The sequence below is a fragment of the Photinus pyralis genome, unplaced genomic scaffold (assembly GCF_008802855.1).
Source record: "Photinus pyralis isolate 1611_PpyrPB1 unplaced genomic scaffold, Ppyr1.3 Ppyr1.4_LG7, whole genome shotgun sequence".
Taxonomy (NCBI): Eukaryota; Metazoa; Arthropoda; class Insecta; order Coleoptera; family Lampyridae; genus Photinus; species Photinus pyralis.
In genome coordinates this window covers 29,791,522-29,811,708 of record NW_022170738.1, presented here as the reverse complement: position 1 = coordinate 29,811,708, position 20,187 = coordinate 29,791,522, and the positions used below count along the sequence as shown (strand labels likewise).

Here is a 20,187-nt window from a genome sequence, read left to right as displayed (position 1 = left end):
TTCAAGCGGTGCCGCTTCTACCGAGGTAACATTCGGCTCACTTCTGTTACCGTTTTAAGTTCAGCACTTCTAATCTGGGTAGGTAGGGAACGGGCGTTCCGGTCTTAATAAGACCCTGTTTGCAATTTTTTCTTCTTCAATCAGGCACGGTACGTATAGGCGAGAATTTAGTATTGTAAGAGTGGTTTCTTCCGGTCTAAGCTATGAACTTCTTTGAGGTTGCTGGATTTTTTTTTAAATTTTTTCCCGATTTTTTATTTGGGCGAAAGGTTCCTGAGTACAATTCTGTGTAGTTAAAAGCGTACGAAAGTTGGGAAAGTCACGAAATGAACTAGAATTACGTGACTATCCTGCTGATGGTAGGTTGAGCCTGAGACGTACCGTGGTATGTTTTGCTGCGGTAATGGGAAGTCCACGTGAGTTTGATGGGAAATGTGTGTTTGGGTTTCAAGGGTTTCATTGGTTGAGAGGAAGCTAGCTTATTGGTGGAAAGAGTTATGCATCAAGGAATGGGCGTGAATCAAAAATTAAAATCAGGGGGTAGACTCGCGTCGATCAGCTTAAGCTTCGGTTTGTTAGAACTGTTATTGTAGGCGACTAAGCAAACGCGCCTCGCATCTACGTTGAAATCTAGCAGAGAAGATGCGTAGCCGGTTTTATAAAGTGCATAACGTAATCAGTCACACGACTGTCGCTATTTATGCACAGATAACAGATTTTTTTTTGCTTACCGGCGGATTACGCAATTTTGTGTAATCGCGTGGGAATTGCAAAAACAAGAGCGGCATTCATTTGCGAGGTCCAGGATCGATTTTCTCGTCATCCGTCGTGGATCGTCAAACTAGACAGTAACCAGCCTCAGGGGCAGCATTAATATAAGTGCAAATCTGTTATGGAAATTCATTCATTTTACGGACTATGCCTAGCAAGTTTCAAGGCCATCCTTGCTAAAAAATCAGTGTATCGTTCATCTGTCAATTGAACCAAGATTACTCAATCGTTACCTCAATTTCTGTCATTTTTCATTTTCGTTCAACGCAATAGTTTGCCATCCTGTATCACGTGTGGTGAGTCTAGATGAGTCTACTTAAGCATCGAATAAAATTTGGGTACGTAGTTCTCCTGTTGTGATAATTATCGCTGACTGTATGTTTAATTGTTGTTGCGATTACTAATGAAAATCGTTTGATTGTATTTTTAGTTTTGAGCAATAAAAAATGTATAAAAGAGAACGTTGGTTGGCTTCTGATAAAGGAGAGACCGAGGTTAAAGGCGAAGAAGGATGCGAATCTGCAAACATAGGGGATGCTAATTTTACAGCGTTTAACATGCAGGAGGAACTGGAAGAGGGCCACTTCGACACTGATGGTTACTTCATATGGAAGAACGATATGGGGGTTAGAGACAATTGGTTGGAAAATATCGATTGGGAGAAGGTTAAGTCAATTTCAAAGACTATTACCGTTCTAGAAGAGGATGACGATTCTTATGTTGAACAATTTCAAGAAATTCAAATATATAAACAAATTATTACGTATTTGGATCCAAACGAAACCATTAGTCAAGCACTTAGGCGTTGGGGAACTCGAAACAGAAATCTATCGAGCATCGAAAGGCTTACACTCAAAAAGACACGCACTCTTGATCCAAATACTGAAGTCACCAAACTAACTGAACTGGCCAATAAAATTTTAAATGAGACTGGGAATATGGATATTTACCAAGAAACTTACGAAATGATCAATCGCAAAATAGAGGCCTCTGAAAGTAAGCAATTAAAATCTGCAAAGGAACCCTGCTTAGATATGTACGCCGATGATTTTGATAAAAAAGAAGCTGAGAACTTAAAGAAGAACTCCAATATGGAAATATAAGTAAATTTAAATCCTTTTTGTATTTTCGTGCATTTATGTCATCTTACTAAGTAAACATTTACTTTTATGATCGACATCTTTATCACGAGTGTGGAAATCAGGAGAGATTAGATTAAGTTTTGTTTAGCCCATTTGAAAAACCAGCTAAGATTAAAAGTTATTTTAAAAAACTGACAGGTGCCGATTTGCGAAAAACTAATATCAATAATGATGAGTATTTTTTTGAATCCTCTGAAATTCTTGGAATCCTCAACATTTTTGTAATACTTGGATGAAGTCTATTGATTTTTTGAAATTTTTAGAGTTCTTGGAATTTAACAAATCTTCTTAGACCCTCGCTTAGACCTTGCTTGTAGCTAAGTACATGCTGTATAACAAGTTGCTGCATTTAGTGCGAATGAGGGAAAATTCTTTCCGAAAGAGTCAGGAATATTTTTTGTAACGAATTAGGTTGAAAAGGCCAAACATAACATTTTAGAATTATAGTTTTTTTGTAATCATAAATTGGGAACAGAATTGTGTAGCTACTCGCTAGAATAGCACTGGCCACATATTAACCCATTGAACATCTTGTGTGCTAATGAATGCGTTTTGCTTTAAATGAATTTTATTAGCTATTACTAGTCGCGTAATTGCACTTGCAACGGATGTTACAAATTTTCTTCTTCTCCTGCTTCTTCTGGTTGCCTAAATTGGGTGTGGTTCTTGATGCGCAATCATATTAATATGTCTCGGCTGCTCGTCGGTTAATAACCCTCTTCTGGCCTCAAGGATTCGCTGGAAAACGCAAGGCTCGGCTGCGCAAGACAACTGGCGCAGGTTTTGCGTCTGAGTTTGAGACTGATCGTGAAATCACTTATATTTATATCCCTTCTCTCAGTATCCACTGTAATTAAGTTCCGCCTATCTCGCTACGACGAAGGTTTACAAGTTTCTGCGGACTTTTACGGGGTTCTGTCAATTCGACGTACTGAATATACCTATTTAAAAGAACTCTCCTTGCGGTTATTTTATATAATGACTACTTTAACTTACCTCATTGCGAATATACATACGTAAAGCAGTATTTATGATCCTATTTCGTTTACATGTGTGATGTGACACAAAATTGCCAAGAAAATTGTATTTCTAACTGCGATTATTATTTTACATCGCCAATTCCGTTTTAGCTTCTTGGTGGCGCGCTTGCGCGTTAAGTCTGGACGCGTATTTTTCCACCACTTGGTCTGAACTTTTTACCAACTAAAAGAACTTCCTCGATACGCTTGACGCGACCGTGCTCACGGAGCAAAGCGTAATACCTCACGACTAACCCACCATTACGCTTACCGAACGTTTGGATCAAATGGCTAGAAACCCACAATTGATCAATTTCCCATAGACTCGGCAAAAACAAAAATGCTACCCAACACCCTGATGATGAACGGATCTGGCTTAGCAGGATTGTCATCGAATTCTAGTTAATTTTATCTTGTGTCCTGACAATTTGGCGTCGCGAACTTTCGCACGCACTTAAACTCAGGGCTGTGACATTACAGTGTAATCCTTAATTTCAAAAAAGGTAAACCTACCCTGATCAAGAAAGATAAAATAATCTTTTGGTTTTTAATGTACGCACTCATTTTGGTAAGCTTAAATTAAAAACCTTGTTTGTTAATCTGTGTACCTAGTGGTTTCATTATTATCTTTGAATGTTTGGAAAATGTCCGTTTTATTGTCCAAAGGAAATCAAATAGATCTGTATTGTGTTTACATCATTAATTTTGTAAACACTGCTTACGTAAAGTAGGTGTCCTTGCTCTTACCTGAGATTAGTGGGTATTCATATTGGTAAACAATTAAGCGTCCCACTGTACGATATAAATAATCATTTTTAGTTAGGTGGGTTTCGATCTACATAATAAATGTGTGCAATGAATTGAATTAGGTAATTTGAGCGAGCAACAGTTATCCCATCGTTACATTGTCGGCTAATTTTACAACACATAATAATTTTCCCAACTTTGATTTCTCCGTGAAACTATAACTTAATTATTCTGCGTGGCACAATTTGTTTTTTAAATATGTGGTTATATACCAGTCACCTTGTAACTACTTAAGTGTAAGACACTCAGTCTTCCGGTTTCATTTACATGTTAACCCACATATTAATATTGCAACATAATAAATATTAATATATTCGAATTCTTATTACATTTCCTACAACACGTTTCAACTTTTATTTTTTAATTACATCTTTTACGATCGGAACAATTAATATCTGCACTGTACGTTTAATTTCAAATGCAATATCTAATCTAAACAATGCGAGCATAAAATCCTAACACGAGTGAAAAATTACTGCGCTACGCTTTAAACCATTAAGTGCACGCAGTATCGCATAGGTAATGGAAAAGTAACTAATCTTCTTTGAAGATTGCGGAAGATCTAATTTGGTTGTGTCTATAATATTCAAGAATCCCTTTCGTCATACTGTAATATGTAGTATTTGAGTCGAATGGGTCAATTCACATCCACCAAGCCATTTACGTTAGTTGAGCTCTTCTTGCCAAACTTCACTGCTAGCAGACTTACAGAGTATTGTGGAATGAAATGACATGATATCTATTTGTTTAATTTTATTTGTTATCAGTAAATATGATAATGTTTCATATTATGTTAAAGTCGATTATCACACAAATAGACCCACATATTAACCAGATGAAAAGTTAATTAGAGGCTACCTCTTCTCGTATTGCTAGGACACAAAGCTGCAGTCTATACGAGATATGAAAGAAACAGATACAGCGAAGAATCGGAACAGCAGTAGATAGGTACTTCCTCCACGGTCTAAACTAAAGGGTTAATAGAATCATACAAGGCAAAAACACACTGAGTATTTCCTCATGAATACATAAAGGAAAACTTAATGAAATAATATAAAGATACAACCACTTCATAACAAAAAACAACTGTGCATGGGAACTACACACGACGGAAGTGATACTTCTCCGTGCAGGTATGAGGAGTGGGGGAACCCCTGCTCTCTGGGTCAAAATTTAACGTACAGACGACCTGCGTTAAGCTGAAGCATTAGACGAATGCGCGTTGAACAGCAAATATACCCACTGGTGGCGTTACTTGTAGAAATTTAGCCAATGGTGGCCGAAAAACATGAATATGCAGCTGTGCGCTAGCGGTTCGCTTGTACACGTGAAAAACGTGTGCAAATCCCATTTTCATATTTATTGACGGATTTTTCTAAAATTGTAAGCAAAAAAATTAATTAAACGTACATAAAAATAGCTTCAGACCATTGAATAATAAATCTGAATAGAAAGACAACGCAATGCTTTTTGAAGGGTCCACTTTAACGGAGTTTCTCCGTAGGTTGCCCTCTGGGACAAACTCCGCTTATTAAAAGTAACTAAATTTTAATCGAGGTTTTATACCACCTACTCAACTGAATCAAAGAGATTAGATTTCTTTAGATGACGCTACTTTCGCGTACTTATCTCGTAGACTGCGTGGGAGTTATAACAGCAGGTGAAGATCGTATTGCAATATTATCTCTGTATTTACAAACTTATGCTTACGTAATACATGTTATTATTTGCACACCTCTTTAGGAAATGACGTCAAAGTTATCAACTTACAAGTAAATCTTGATTCCAACGATCTTACCTTATGTAGACTTTAAGATCGAAATTAAACTTTACTATTATTGTACCTATAGACAATGTTTTGGGATATTTCAGAATATGCAATATACTGTCAGTCTCAGTTGTGCGAGCATTTACAGATATTGTTTAATTGCTGTTTCCGTATATAAATGCACAAATAACATGTTTTTGAGACAAAATTTGGAATTAAGTACTACTTTAAACAACAACTTTAAAATTCAAATGAGAGAAGTGCAATATAATCTATTATGATGTGAAATGAAAGGTTTTTTAAATCGGCTTCATGAAAGAAATTGTATTGCACTTTTACGAAACGAAGACTCGAAAACGCCATGCCGGCACGTTTGCTTCTAAACCTTTTTCTACGTCTCTCTTGTAACATATTTTTGATATTTTTTAAATATTAATAATTACGGCACCTGAAAATACCATAAATATCAAGTACTTCTACAATTATTTATGCAAAATTCGAGTATTAAATCAAAAATCTGTTACAATAGAGGCATAGATGTGTCCTTTATCTTTACATCGGCACCTAACAACACGGTATAGAATCCAATTTACTCAAAATGTTATACTAAGTCCCACACCTAGACACGCTATTCGACCCATATAATTTCTATTGAAGCGCTTTCCTAGTCGTATGCAGAGAACGGCTTAAGTTCTCGAGTTTACGGATCGAATAAGAAATTTCAAAGCTATTATGAATTTCCATAGCAAGAGAAAAGACGCAGTCGTCAATCGCATTCAATGGAATGTTTTTTACCGTCAAAAAATAAATCAAGAGAACATACATTTATCATAGGGTCCGTTCACTTAGCCCCCCATTAGCCCAAAAATGAACCAATTTTTTTTATGTATTGTGCCTCAATTGTGCATTTATGCGCACCGTTTGTGCTTTTTTGGTTTTGGAGATAATCGAAAAAATCAAATGGGGGCTAAGTGAACGCTTAGCCCTCCCAAAAATTAAACTTTTTGATAGTTCATCGACGGTATTGCGTAGTACTTCGATTGTGTTTAATCGTGCTTTCATACTCATCGTTTGTGCCTTTTTGGTTTCGGAGATAATAGGAAAAATCAAATGGGGGCTAAGCCTGGGGCTAAGTGAACGCTTAGGTCTCATCAAAAGAAACTGATTTGTACAAACTATAGCTTTTCCGGGCGAGTCATTTTCGAGATCAGAGGGTGGGGGGGTGGAACTGGTTTTATCCTTCATCATGATACTCTAATGAAAAGAGTCTCAACGAATGGAATTAATTTCTACCAACCATAGCCCTCCTCCTCAACCTCTTATCGTGATCAGGTATATTCCCTTATACCTCAAGATCGGATTGTCGGAAGAGGGTACTCACACGAACTTATAAATTAAGATGGACCGCTGATCAAACAGTTGCATAGAGGTAGAAATGGCCCTAGCATGGGCTCCGCCATGATGTGCACATTCTAGTTATTTTCTAGGGGAATTTTCCTAGTGCTCAAGTTTTGAGACTATTGCAGCCTTGGAAAATGACATGTGTCACAGTAATTTATTTAGAAAATGTGAGGTTAATGTTGGGTTAATGCTTGTTTATTAGTTGATTTGAATTTCGCGCCATGTGAGTGCACATCATGGCGGCCCCCATGTAGGTGTCATTTGTCAATTCAGCATTAACAGTCCATCTTAATTTATAAGTTCGTGGTACTCACAAAGGGCGATTGAGACGTCTGCAAGAAATATATCAATTAGTGATGTCAAAACAAAAGCTATTTCGGTTAAAAAAATGCGCTTTATCTGTACAAGAGTTGTGCACAATTTATACTTGTTTATACTTTTTCAGATTATGTCTTTCATACTGCAGCTTATGACCATACCTTGTGTTGTATTGATGATTAACGTTCAGACGATTGAAAATATCTGAATTCATCTTAACAAAAACTAAAACTTCTAATATATACAGACATGGAAAGGTAAGGATGTCATTTAAAGTTGGTTATACAGGGTGAAAATTGGGTGATAGAGGGCCGAGGGGTTCAAGATAAGCACTTTTTTTCAAATAAACCGAGGGTCAAACGTGTTTCGTTTGGGAGCCACTCCCAAAGAAGTGGTGAAATTTGGAGTTCTTTAATTTTTTTCTCAGCAATCACCAGTTACTTTTGTGTTGTCTTACTGGAAGAAAGGGCAGCAACAAACTGCTCAACGCAAACTATATTAATTGGCACACAAACATAATTATTAATATTATAGAAAACATGTAAGTAAACAAGCGACAGCACTATTGCCGTACCGCGCGGTCGCTGCCGTTCTCCGTGACGTGTCCTTTCATTCTTCAATCGCTTCCCTAATAGTCTGGATGCCAAACTGGGATTTTTGGCTTAACCTGGAAGTGAGGTACGGTGAAGGTTTTTTGACGGTTTTTTGTTCGTAAGGATGTCTACTTTGAGAATGCCACCTTGACACCCTTGAGCATTTTGAGAAATTCAAGATGGCGGCCAAAAAAATACAAAAATTAAAGTTTTAAAAAATATGGGCATATAACACATCGATTTTAGGGTTTTTAAGCCTTCTGAATTTAAATTTTTAGTTAAAAATATTTTTGGGGGCGTTTTGGCGGATTGGGGTGGTGTTTTTAAGGGGTTGGTTTTTATATTTTTTCAATATTAACTTGTCGTACATCGATTTATATGTTTTTATGGATAAGGATCCCGAATTCCATATCAAAATGGAGGTACAGCAAGTTATTCAATGTTAAAAAAGTAGAACGACGCCGACAGACGGCCCGAAAATAACATAAAACGCACGGTACGCCTCGCCCGCGCTGCACGACATCATTTTAATAAAAAGATAATAATTATAACAAGTGCAATACGTCTTTTTATAGGTTTCTTGGGGTGGAGATTACAATTTTGATGTCAAAGTATGATTTTTGAATAAATCCTAGAAAGATATACAAGATAGCGTCAAAATTATTATCTTTTTATTAAAATGATGTCGTGCAGCGCGGGCGAGGCGTACCGCGCGTTTTATGTTATTTTCGGGCCGTCTGTCGGCGTCGTTCTACTTTTTTAACATTGAATAACTTGCTGTACCTCCATTTTGATATGGAATTCGAGATCCTTATCCATAAAAACATATAAATCGATGTATGACAGCGACACGTTAATATTGAAAAAATATAAAAACCCACCCCTTAAAAACACCCCCCACTCCTCCAAAATGCCCCCAAAAACATTTTTAACTAAAAATTTAAATTCAGAAAACTTCAAAACCCTAAAATCGATGTGCTACATGCCCATATTTTTAAAAAATTTAATTTTTGTATTTTTTGCAGACATTTTTGGGCGGATTCTTAAAATAGACCTACTTAGTGACCTAAAACCGCAAAAAAATTTTCACCGTACCTGAAACAATCACTACACAACAGTTACAAAGATGAGTGACACGTTTTTAATTAGGTTTTCGGGTATGCCCTTTCCGATTTTGAAAAAAATTTTCAAAATTCCTATCACGGAAGGGCGCACCCCTGCTTCGACGAAATTTGGTGCCTGGCGGTTTTTGAACATAAAAATCACGAATCTGGAATTAGTTTTTGAAAATTCGAAAAAAAAGTTCCACTGCAATTCTTGGCCGGACAACGAAAATGGAGAGAATTCCACGAAATTGGTTGTGTACATACTGGATGAGTTAAGGAACAAAATTTTAAAATAACTTTTCAAACAAAAGTTATAGGTACTCGTTTGGAGAATGGGCCTTGGGGCAAAGTGTCTCTCGCCTACTACTATAGTGAATGATCTAATTTCGTATGTAGTTAGTTGAAAATGTCACAAATAACAAAAAAATAACGATTTAAGTTGCCCCCATTTGATTTGTCCTATTATCTCCAAAACCAAAAAGGCACAAACGGTGCGAATAAATGCACTATTGAGCACAAATGATTATTGAGGCACAATACGTAAAAAAAATTAGTTCATTTTTGGCTAAGTGAACGGACCCTTTATCATATTATCATAGCATATTGTTGTCTAATTATCTTGTATCCAATAATTGACTTTTTACGTTCTGCAACAACGCTGTTATTATTATTGAATTAAGAACTTATAACTTGTTAAAAAATTAAGTCGGATATTCATCTGAAAACTATATTTAGACGATCGTTGTATCAAAGGTATCCAGTTACCGACGTGCGTAAGTTTATCAATGGCATGATGTCACCGTAGTCAAAACATTCTCTCTCACCTCTCTACTCATTTTGAAGTGAGTATCTCGGCTATATTGTATGAATTAAAAAATGTTGAAGAGTTTCCTTTAATCACGTTTTGTTACTTGCCGTACGATACCAGCACATTCTAGATAAAGAATACTGGCCACCTTTTCTCCTATCTCACTGACCTTCTATTCAGATTTATTATTCAATGTTCAGACTAAAAATTCCTCTAGGTCAAGGTTAGCACTTGTTGGCGTATGAAGTTCTTTCTTTAGGGGAACCGACAAAAGTTCGACATATGTTGTAAAATTTGACATATGTTTCGCTATACGCTTAATTTTTACTCACTAAGGGCACGTACGAATACAACTCACATGCAGCAGAGTAATGAAAGTTGCAGGTCCCCCAATACGAATTAAAATACGCGATTGAACTGGTTTCTTTCGCTTGTCCGTAGAATAGCGCGAATTTTGTACAGAAACACGAAAATTTATACCCACTCGCTTGTTTTTTGCTAGTACAATAACAACCGTTAACTTTTTGAAGTTTAAATTTTTTAAAACGATTTCTACACAAGCTGTCGCCGCGCTTCTCCTAACTTTTAACTTGTACACTTCTCGTGATCTAATTTTTGTAGCCTGTTCGCTCGGGTGGTCGTTTTTCTTACTTTTCCCTTTTCTGTCGTTGTCGGTAGAAAATTTGCATCGGAACCGACCTCTGTCTGCACCCGCAACCTTTCGGCCGATTCCGTCATGCTTCTCCACCAACCGAAATCCAATATTATTCTCTATAATCGTTGCCGTGCTGAAAAACCGGAACGGAACCAACGCAAAGTTGACGACTCGCGTCAGTTTTTACCGCAACTCACGCTATCCTAACCCGTCTGGCTCTCGCTATTTAACCTGCTCGAGATTTTTATTCGCATCGCATCTTAACGGTTCGCGTGAAACAAATATTTTTTTGACAATTTGTAGTTCCTAGAAAAATGCCCAAATTCATTGCGATTGTAGCATTTTACCTTGGGTCTGTTTTTTGTGCCTTTTTTGCTTCTTTTAGCGGCCAATGCAACTTCAGATTAATTTTGTGCCGGTCCAATATGGACACTGAGTTGTTGTGCTCCGTAGACTAAATCTACGTGTTTTATATTTCATTTAAGGCACTAAAGTGGCACTTTTCCTCCCGGAGGGAGAAAAACTTAGTACTGAGTACAAAAAATAGCGTATACATTGTGTCCAAGATAAGGATGTCTTATCATGGGGATCTGTGAAACCACAGAAGTTGCGACGATTATTGAAACAAACCTGAAACCTGAAAATTTCGATTACTTCAGAAAAACAAAGTTTGCCGATGTTACTACTTTTTTTGGTGTTATTAGAACAGATACAAAAAAATTTAAAAAAACTTCACTCTCATTGCCACTTTTTGAGCTCGACAAGAGAGCGTTGAGAGATTTCAATTTCGTTTCGGAGAAATCATCATCAAGTTTATTTTTTTATATGACTGGCAAAACAAGTACATACTGTATTGAGCTATCTACGGTACAAAAAACAAAAGTTGAAAACTATTGGTTTCAACAGAATGGTGCACTCGCGCACCACACCCTAGTAGTGTGAGAATATCTATCGGACAAAATAATTTCGTACTCGGGAATTATATAAGATCGTACAAATTTTTTCTTAAACGAAAAAACACACTATGATAAATTAGGTTTTCCTGCAGTTTTCCTAATTCGTAAGGTAAATACCGGAGTAGTATAGAACAACTTAAGACCTTGTGCAGAGGTACCTCTAAAAAGCATCATGCGGGTCACTCTGTAATTGGGCGCAAGCCTGTTGAGGGCCCAAAACAAGAGAGGGATAATAAATAAAATAATAAATAAATATTCTGTTTCCTTATTTTAACACATTTAAAGAAAATTCATAAATTATCAACTTCAGGAGGCTTTCATTTTTCAGACTAAGCGATGCAGGAATAACACGATAGTACGAATATATTGCCGAAAACCCGAAAGTTCTACGATATTCCGTTGCCGAGATCTCGATCGATTTATAAAAGGCGCCCGAACAGCCGATAGAAACAATAAGCTCCCTTTTGAAAATCAAAAATGAGCTTAAGATCGATTTGATTGTAATTCGCCGCCTAGCCTCATTACATTACATTCTTGTTATTTTCAGGTACTAATTAAATCTCATGCATCATCTGCTGGGCGTTACGGTTTTGAAATCGACGTATAGTATATTGCCTTAATATATTGTCTTGAAAATGAAAATTTTCGAGAAATAGATTTTAGATTTACGGTCTAATTGAAATACACAGGTAACTGTGTAAGAAATTATACGCCCTAAAAAGAGGCGAAACCCATTTAATAAATAACCATAATAACCTCACAATCTGGTAGTGTTTTTCTCTAAAACGTAAGCATGTAGTCTCATGGTAGTTCTCTTACAGAAAAAATAAGTGGGACATTGAGAACGACTTGCCAAACCGAGCAACATATACGTAACTTTTGGCAAATAATGATACCAGATCTTGTATCCACCGCAAGCTATCTTCATCGGTTACTCATATTACATACTATGACCGCAATAATAGCGTTACGTTAGTAAAGGTTACGCGTAAGTCACCCTGCAACCTCAAGAGATAATTCCGTTGCAAATTATAGCAACTTATATGTTATATCGCACATCCTCGTGAAGCGTTAAACTTAAAGCCATCGTTTATTAATAGGAAAGGAACATTAAACATTCTTCATGCCTCAGAGACTTCAAAGAGCTGAAGAAAAATGTGTAATTGCGTCTTTAAAGCGAACAATTGGCGTTCTCATGCCATCTGCCACTTTCCTTCGCGCATTTTCCTTCATTCTAAGTGCGCCAAGGCGTAATCTTACTAGCAAATAAAGATAATGCGATAAATCTCATAAATTGGATTCGCCTTTTTAGAAATAATTGTACTCGGAGATGCATAATTATCCCTACAATACGGATAAATAAACAGAACATGAATACATAAAGGAGGATGATGATGAAATCCGGAAATCCGCCGATCCGCGTAGTGCATAATCTTTATGTTTTCAGGGTAAAAATTTACACGTATTTATGTTTACATTTTCTTACAGAGCGACGCTCAGCTTACGAGTACGGATTTTTTACCGCAAGTGACGGCAACATGCAAAACGGGACACATGAGCATACGGGTAGCTTTCAATAGCAGTTTTTCGGGAGCCGTGCACGCGAGGGAGTTCAGGACGCCGGCATGCATGGTTCAGGGGGATGGAAGCAAACTAGTCACTTTGGACGTTAATTTGTTCGCGCCTGTTGATTCTCCAGAATATTGTGGACTACTCGTTAATAATGTAAGTGGAGTTTAGCTTTACATGTTGGTGGTCATTGCTTGTCATTTAACGTATAGGGATAGGGTGTCCCATTTTCTACACTATACACTTCTACAGTATACACCATTCCATTCTTACCTGATTATTTCTTATTTCTTGATTTGCCTGGTTTGCTTTATTGTAAATTTTTGATCTCGACTTCCTAAAGGATCAGTATCTTTTAAAATTATGTTTTAGTCGTGGGAGTTTATCTTTTTTATTAAAATATACAGGATGTACCATTTCAAAAATGAGGTCAAGTAATTTTTTTACGTGACCCCGTATACTTTTTTGAAAGCGGCAGATAAGTCAACAATCATTATGAAGAAACTTGTAATAAACATTTTTCTGTATCTCTTTTTAACCCTTCTTTTTAAATGCCCCCGTACCTCTTAAGTAAGCGAATGTATCCAAATTTTAATTGTACAATTTTAAGTTTGACCCAAAAGGAGGACATGACGCCTATATTATTTTTTGGATAGTTGCGGAGATAAAAGTGGCGAAAATAGGACATTCTGTAATCTGTTATCAGAATGTCCATACACGCGCGCTAGATGATACAGGCTACTACTTTCTTGCTTCTTATGGACGCCATATTGGTGAATTTGTTTGAGAAATTAATGTAAAACATTTAATTTTGAAATTTTTCTTGTAAATTTATGTACCTATAGAGTACGCACGTGATTATTTTGTTCTCTGTCTCATTCCGTAAATATCCAATATGGCGCCAATAAGTAATAAGAAAATAGTAGCCTATAGCTTCTACATCTAGCTTGTTATGGGAAAATCTGATAACAGATTCAGATTCTCCGAAAAAAAGTGCCCATACTAACGGGAACATTCCATTTTCGACCGTTTAAAGTAGGGAAATGAAAACGACATTTGACATTTGCAAATATTTTTCCAACATCTCAAATGCGTTTTTTAGTCGCAGAAAGGGGCACCTTTGCCCCCATTAAAATACGCTGTATCTAATGAGATCGTAATGGTGAGCTACGAATTTGGACCACCCTGTACAGAACGTCTTTACTGTAGTACACTATTGCCAAACTAGATACAACACTTTTTTGAAGTTTGTAGGTTATGTAATAAAACGCAAACGTTTTTTGAGCCAATTGGACATCTGGGGAATGTCACAATAACAATTTTCCATATTTTGTTTATTATAGGTGCACACTTATCATTTTAATATACGTAGATAGACATTTTTTTTGTAATAGTTTAACCGTTTATCATATTATCATTCACTTTTCTTTAAATTTGTTTTCATTTCAGGAGTTATTGTTTCTAAACCCTCTTTCCCCATGCATAAGCAGCTTTGAATAGTCGTTTACTTACCTACTACCACTACTTTTGCGTTACACCATATTAATTCAATTGGAAAGTACAATAGTAGGGTGGTAATTGTAACACTGAATGACCATACCTCTCTAATTGCTGGTTTATTTCCAAAAAAACTCAATTTACCAATATGCAATGAATGAAAGAAAGACATACAGCGCAAGTTTTATTAAAAGGTCAGCTTTAAATTGTAAAGAGCGATTCAAAAAATTCAGCGTTATAGTTGGCGGTCATAAGGTGGTCATTGTGAACGAAAATTTATCAGACGGACCTGTCAATTTATTTTGAGTTGTAAATTAAAAATTCGAATGTTTACATAATTAAGCGAATTGTCACTTACAAGCGTGTTCACAATTAACCTTCCATTGTCAACTGTAACGCTGAATTTTTTTAACCGCTCGTAACCACATTTGAATATTCGCTTTTCTCCATGAAGAATTTTATATCTTCGTTGCTAGCGTGTTGTGGTATAGAGCGCTATCTAACACGATTATCTATGGTTTTTCTAACTACGATTAAGCCATTACCAAGTTACATTTCCTACAATTCTGTATTGTAGGACTTGCTATATTTAACCATATATGTGGGATGTTGAATTATCATAATAGCTCATCTAATTCGTGACAGGAGCGAAAGAAACGAATCAGTTTTCGTTAATAAGAAGCCAAAAACAAAATGTAGGGATCACTAGGGAAAGAGTTTTGAAATTCATTCGGTTTTGGGCTAACAACGCGATCACCCGTGCAGTTCAAACTATAATTATTTTTTCGAGAACTAGAGCAAGCGTATGAGGTCCGAAAGTAAATCTGTTCTTTGATAGTTTCGGTAGGTACTGAGTCACGGTAGTGTGAACCAGGGGTCACATCAGAAAGAGACGAGAAAATACTTGCGTAGTTGGGGAGGCGAATTGTCGTAGCGCAAAATTTTTACCGTATTCGGTCGAGGACAAATCAGTTGAATGTTCCGGTGTCGTATTTTTTTTATTGTTTACAGTTACTCCGGCGCATATCCAACATTAACAAAAAAAGGAATGTCCCTTTGTATAATGACGCGCAACCGTGGGATTTGAAAGAAAGGTGCCTTTGCACTGTTGGCAGAAACGTTTAATAGTTTGTTATGTTCACTTTGAGCAAACGGAACAAAATAACCTTTAGATAAGCACACGGTAAGCTCAGGCAAAGTAGAGATGGGCCGGAATGGGTAATGGGGATCTCGTACACTGGGTAAACGAAGCAAAAGGTGGTGTATTAAACAGGAGAGGCGTCACTTAGTCTTATAGTAAATGCAAAAAGAAAAGAGAGAATACTTATCGAAAGGGGAAACAAGGCAGACTGGGAGATCCTTGTACTAGTCTTGTTAAGCTAAAGAAACAACACACTTGAAGAGGTGGAACGTAAACAATAATTATGGTGGTAATCGAGAGTAATTAATCGAAAGATAAACGGTTCCAAAAGGTTACAAAATATATCGTTGCTACCCGATAACTAAATTAAACTCAAAAGATTTACCTAAAAGATCAACTCGTAGTCAGGGAAATAAGAGATAAATGAAACTGAAAAGACTATCAAAGAAATATACTCTTTACAACTTGAAAGCCAATGTGCTCAAACGTTATATCAAGGGATCGTCGAAAATAGAAATATTACCTGCGAACTTTGGTCGTAACGGCCGTCTGAATTCAGAAGGGCGCTATTCTGCCTTATCTGTAACAGATAAAAATGCAAACCAAAGAACAAGAGGGATAGTGAAACGCGCGGCACATAAATTTTGCGATATAGCCATGTCTAACGTTCGACACTCGGGTACTCGAATACTACAAACTGTAATTAACATTAATAAGCGTCAATTATTCAATTTACATTAACTAAACAAAAGTAACATTTTGACTTGACAACGAGCTGTGGTTTACAAACGGACAATGATAAAATAATGGCAACTTTAAATAACTCAATTTACAATTCAAACTCAATTAACCAAATATCGGTAAAATGAAGGATATGAAACGTGGATGAGCTAGTACGAATGAATCTTCGAAACAACAAAAGTAACGTATACAAAATCGACGTGTCGGAAAATATATTCTTTGTAGTGACAAAAAGTAAAGTACGTAGAATCAGAATGATCGAAGCAATTCACGTTTAGTCCGCGAGACGTTGACCTTTTTGAAACTTGATTATCACTCTTCAGAAACTCTCTATGCGGCTTCATTTTGGCAGTCTAAACAATTTTTGTATGTACGAAAATTCTTGTAAACGTGGCGCTGGTTACTGCGCATTCACAGAGGAGTTAAAGAGTATCGGATCAAGAATAATAATAAAAATAAAGAATATGGCGCACAAAATTTGCATATGCATACCTCTAGTGGTTCCAAGTGGAACTTTTGAAATTGGGGGAGGGGGGAGACCACCAGTTTTACACTTCAGAGTCTTCTAGTGGAAGGTGTCGTCGAATGGAATTGATTTCTAACACCTACCTAATCTAATGAAAGATCTTAACGGAGACAATTAATATCTATCAATCATCAGCCTTCTCCTCGACCTTTTATCGAGATCGGTTATATGGGCGAGACATATCTACTGGTGGGGTCCAAACTGTGCGAATATCTCGATAGCGGAGTGTCCCAGGAGAGTACGGAAGGAAAATGCAGTATTTCGGATAATGTTCTTAAGAGATTGTTTATTCCTGCATTAAATACTGTATATTGTGAATCTGTGCCAGGCGACATTTAAATATTTACACAAAAGACCCCCTCCCCCGCATTAATCATGTACCAAAAAAATTGAATCTACACTTTACGTGAAAGTGAATTTAGTTACAGATTCCCACATCTTGTGGATCAATGTGCGCATGCGCAGACTTCGCAATGTCAACTCTTTTAGTTATTGAGATATTTCTTTGAAATGCTTCTAGTAAAAGCAAACATATCGCATATTGTAAACACCAGATGATCGTAGCGTGCAAACTACGCTTAAAACATGTGATTAGGGTGTCTGTACCTACCCTTATTAGCATAGTCTACAAAGAACTATTGGGTGCAATAGTTGTTTTCATCAGCGTTAAAATGGTCGACCTCGTAATTTCGAGATGCCGGAAATATTGCACTTTTTGTTAGTTATTTCGAAATACATTTAACTTTAGCAACATTTCCCGTTTTAAACTTGCCGTAGACTCATAAATAATAAATATTTTGCGATTAGCAAATCAGCTTTTATTTACATTTAATATGGGACCCACTCGCCTTCAGAAACAGGCGACAGATTAGGTAGGTACCTACGACAAAGCCGTGGGTAAACAATATAAATTATGGAAGTAACGACAAAGGATTGTTGCCTAAGAGATTTCAATTAATTAAACTACGTAAGGCAATTGAGGTCCTCTGCTACGGTTTGCTTTAATCATCATGCCAAACCTTCAGAATCCGTTTGGTGTCTGAATGTCCAACCTAAATTTTGCTGTTTAGCTACAATTGAAATAAATTCGTTTTAATTAGCTATGAATATACTTTCTACCGGTCGACAGCCCTCGGGGTAAATTACCTACATCGCAAATGTTACAGTTGTACGCGCGTGAAAACTTATGCACGTTGCACGCACTTTCTCCTCTTGAGGAACGTACCTACAGGTAAAATGTAAAGTTGTTCTTCTGATGGCGCTCGTAAAATACTGAAGGGGAAAGTGTTTTAGACTGGCACTGATTATTCACTTTCCTGTGTTTAATCAGAAAAAAGGCAATTTTTGTATAAAGTAAACTTCGCCCATCATTATAGCGTAATTACGTTCTTATATACACTAATTTTTGCAATTGGGATTGGAACTCGCAGCACTAAATTAGTATTTAGCGTGAGGTTGTCACTCACGAGATCGCATAATTAGCATAGATAACGATTATATTATTTAGCCTTCAAGCATTGCGAAAGACACCATCATAAGAAATGAAATGCATAGGACAACAAATTATATTCAGCTAATAGTCAATTTGTATGCCAACAGAATGGGGCCTTCCTTTTGTATGTGCAAATTTTATGGCATTCGCGTGCGTTTAAAGCGTTGTCTCTCTATAACACTGTACAAAAAAAGGGCGATCGATGTAGCGACATTAATTACAGTGGTAATAGGTGTGATAATTGCATTCGAGAAAAACATGGTTTTGAAGCTGAAGGACATGTGGCGCAAGAAAGGCGATGCCCGCGTGGTATAAATACCAGGGAATGATGAAAGTGCTCCTAGTTTAGGAAGTAGGTAGTTACAGTATGGAGCAAGTGCAACTGTGCAAGACTCATCCTAATCAATGTGTATTAGTGGTAATGTTTTTTATGAGTTTTATCTAGCTATGAATGAAACAAAAGCAAAGGAGTGAGACCACAATTTACAATGATAGCTTGAATAGGGGGTGTCTTGTGCATCATCTATGTCCGAAGCTATATATTATAGTTTTCCGACTTAAAAATCAAATAAACCATGTAATGGGGTTTTGAATAGGAGTGATGTGACCACCACCTGTCGTTTATGGACACTGCAAAATATACGCTTCAACAATGTTTAGTTATTCAGCCCTGTGATGTATCAGAAACGTCAAATTTAACGTGCAGGTTACCTGCTAAATCGTTATTTTGCGTTATTTGACTTAAAGCATCTAAGGCATATAGATTTCAAGTTTCCGTGTATCTCACCCTATCCATCATCAGTCGTAGTTGTTAATTACACGGCCCACGCAGATCTACGTAACATTTCCCGTCTTTTTACAAGCGTTTCCTCATTCGCTGCCAGCCAGCCAGCCGGCCAAAGTGAGATTAAAATCTACTTTTTTAGAAATAAATTTACAAAAATGCTCTATTGAACTTCATTTGGCCGGCTACCTGGTTTTCGAAAATGAAGATCCACACACAACGGATCAAATTTTTATGGTGAAAGAGACGTTTCTATACTGAATATTATGAAATTCTTGCTGCCCTATTTTTTGTAGATTTTAGGAGTACTTATGGCACTGTCAAAAGGAGCAACCTAGAGCCAAAGCTGATAAATTTCACGAAAATCACATTAAAAAGTAGCAGTAATCCCCTACAAGTAAACGGATACCTATCAGATGAGTTTCGGGTAAAAAGGGGGCCCAGGCAAGGCGATCTATCAACGCTCCTATTTAACCTGGTACCTACTGGAAACAAATATTAGCTCCGCTGAATTAAATACCCAAGGACTTGCAAGTATATACCGACGACGTACTGCGTATAGACAAAGACCGAGGTATTCTTAATTCACATACCAAAGAAGGTGATAGGTAGGAAAGATACTAGGAAGGGAAGCAACGAAATGTATGTATCGTATGGGTATGGGTGGCACTTCCTAGGTACCTACAGACATTTTCAAGTCGCATCAACAGCCGTATGTGTGACCTAACCAACGACTGTCGCGGTATAACTGAAAGGGCACATACCACAATTTTAAAATTGACCATACGATACATCTATAAGGCAAATAAAATGCTACAGGAAAAAATTCAGAAGATGTATGGAGGAAAGAGAGTAGATGGCGAAGAACAAAGAATTATACCGGATATAATACCCTGACGGTTTTAAAAAAGGTACATTGCATTGCAATGGTTAGCTCACTTAAATAGAATGCCACTCGATGAAACATATTGTGTGGAAACATCCAATTCAAAAAAAGAGACCCAAAAAACGATGAGAACACCTGGTGCTAGAGGTTAAAGAGCTGGAGGGACAAAGCAAAGGACAAGAAGTTATGTATGGAACAAAATAATGA

At 36.9% G+C, this 20,187-nt stretch overlaps 2 protein-coding genes across 2 annotated transcripts in view; both read left to right on the top strand.

Annotated features, from left to right (window-relative positions):
* LOC116176011 overlaps positions 1 to 20,187 on the top strand; it is a 64,754-nt gene that overhangs the window by 36,341 nt on the left and 8,226 nt on the right. Inside the window, exon 2 of the mRNA XM_031494431.1 lies at positions 12,833 to 13,069. Within this exon, the coding sequence (XP_031350291.1) occupies positions 12,833 to 13,069 (237 nt within the window). The remainder of the gene's footprint in view (positions 1 to 12,832; positions 13,070 to 20,187) is intronic.
* Positions 984 to 2,006, top strand: LOC116176012 (CD2 antigen cytoplasmic tail-binding protein 2 homolog). The gene is made up of 2 exons (XM_031494432.1): positions 984 to 1,109; positions 1,202 to 2,006. The coding sequence occupies exon 2, from the start codon at positions 1,218 to 1,220 to the stop codon at positions 1,872 to 1,874; it is 657 nt and encodes a 218-aa protein (XP_031350292.1). The 5' UTR covers positions 984 to 1,109; positions 1,202 to 1,217; the 3' UTR covers positions 1,875 to 2,006.

Coding starts and splice junctions, on each gene's coding strand:
- LOC116176012 (XM_031494432.1), top strand. CDS start 1,218: ATGTATAAAAGAGAACGTTGGTTGGCTTCTGATAAAGGAGAGACCGAG.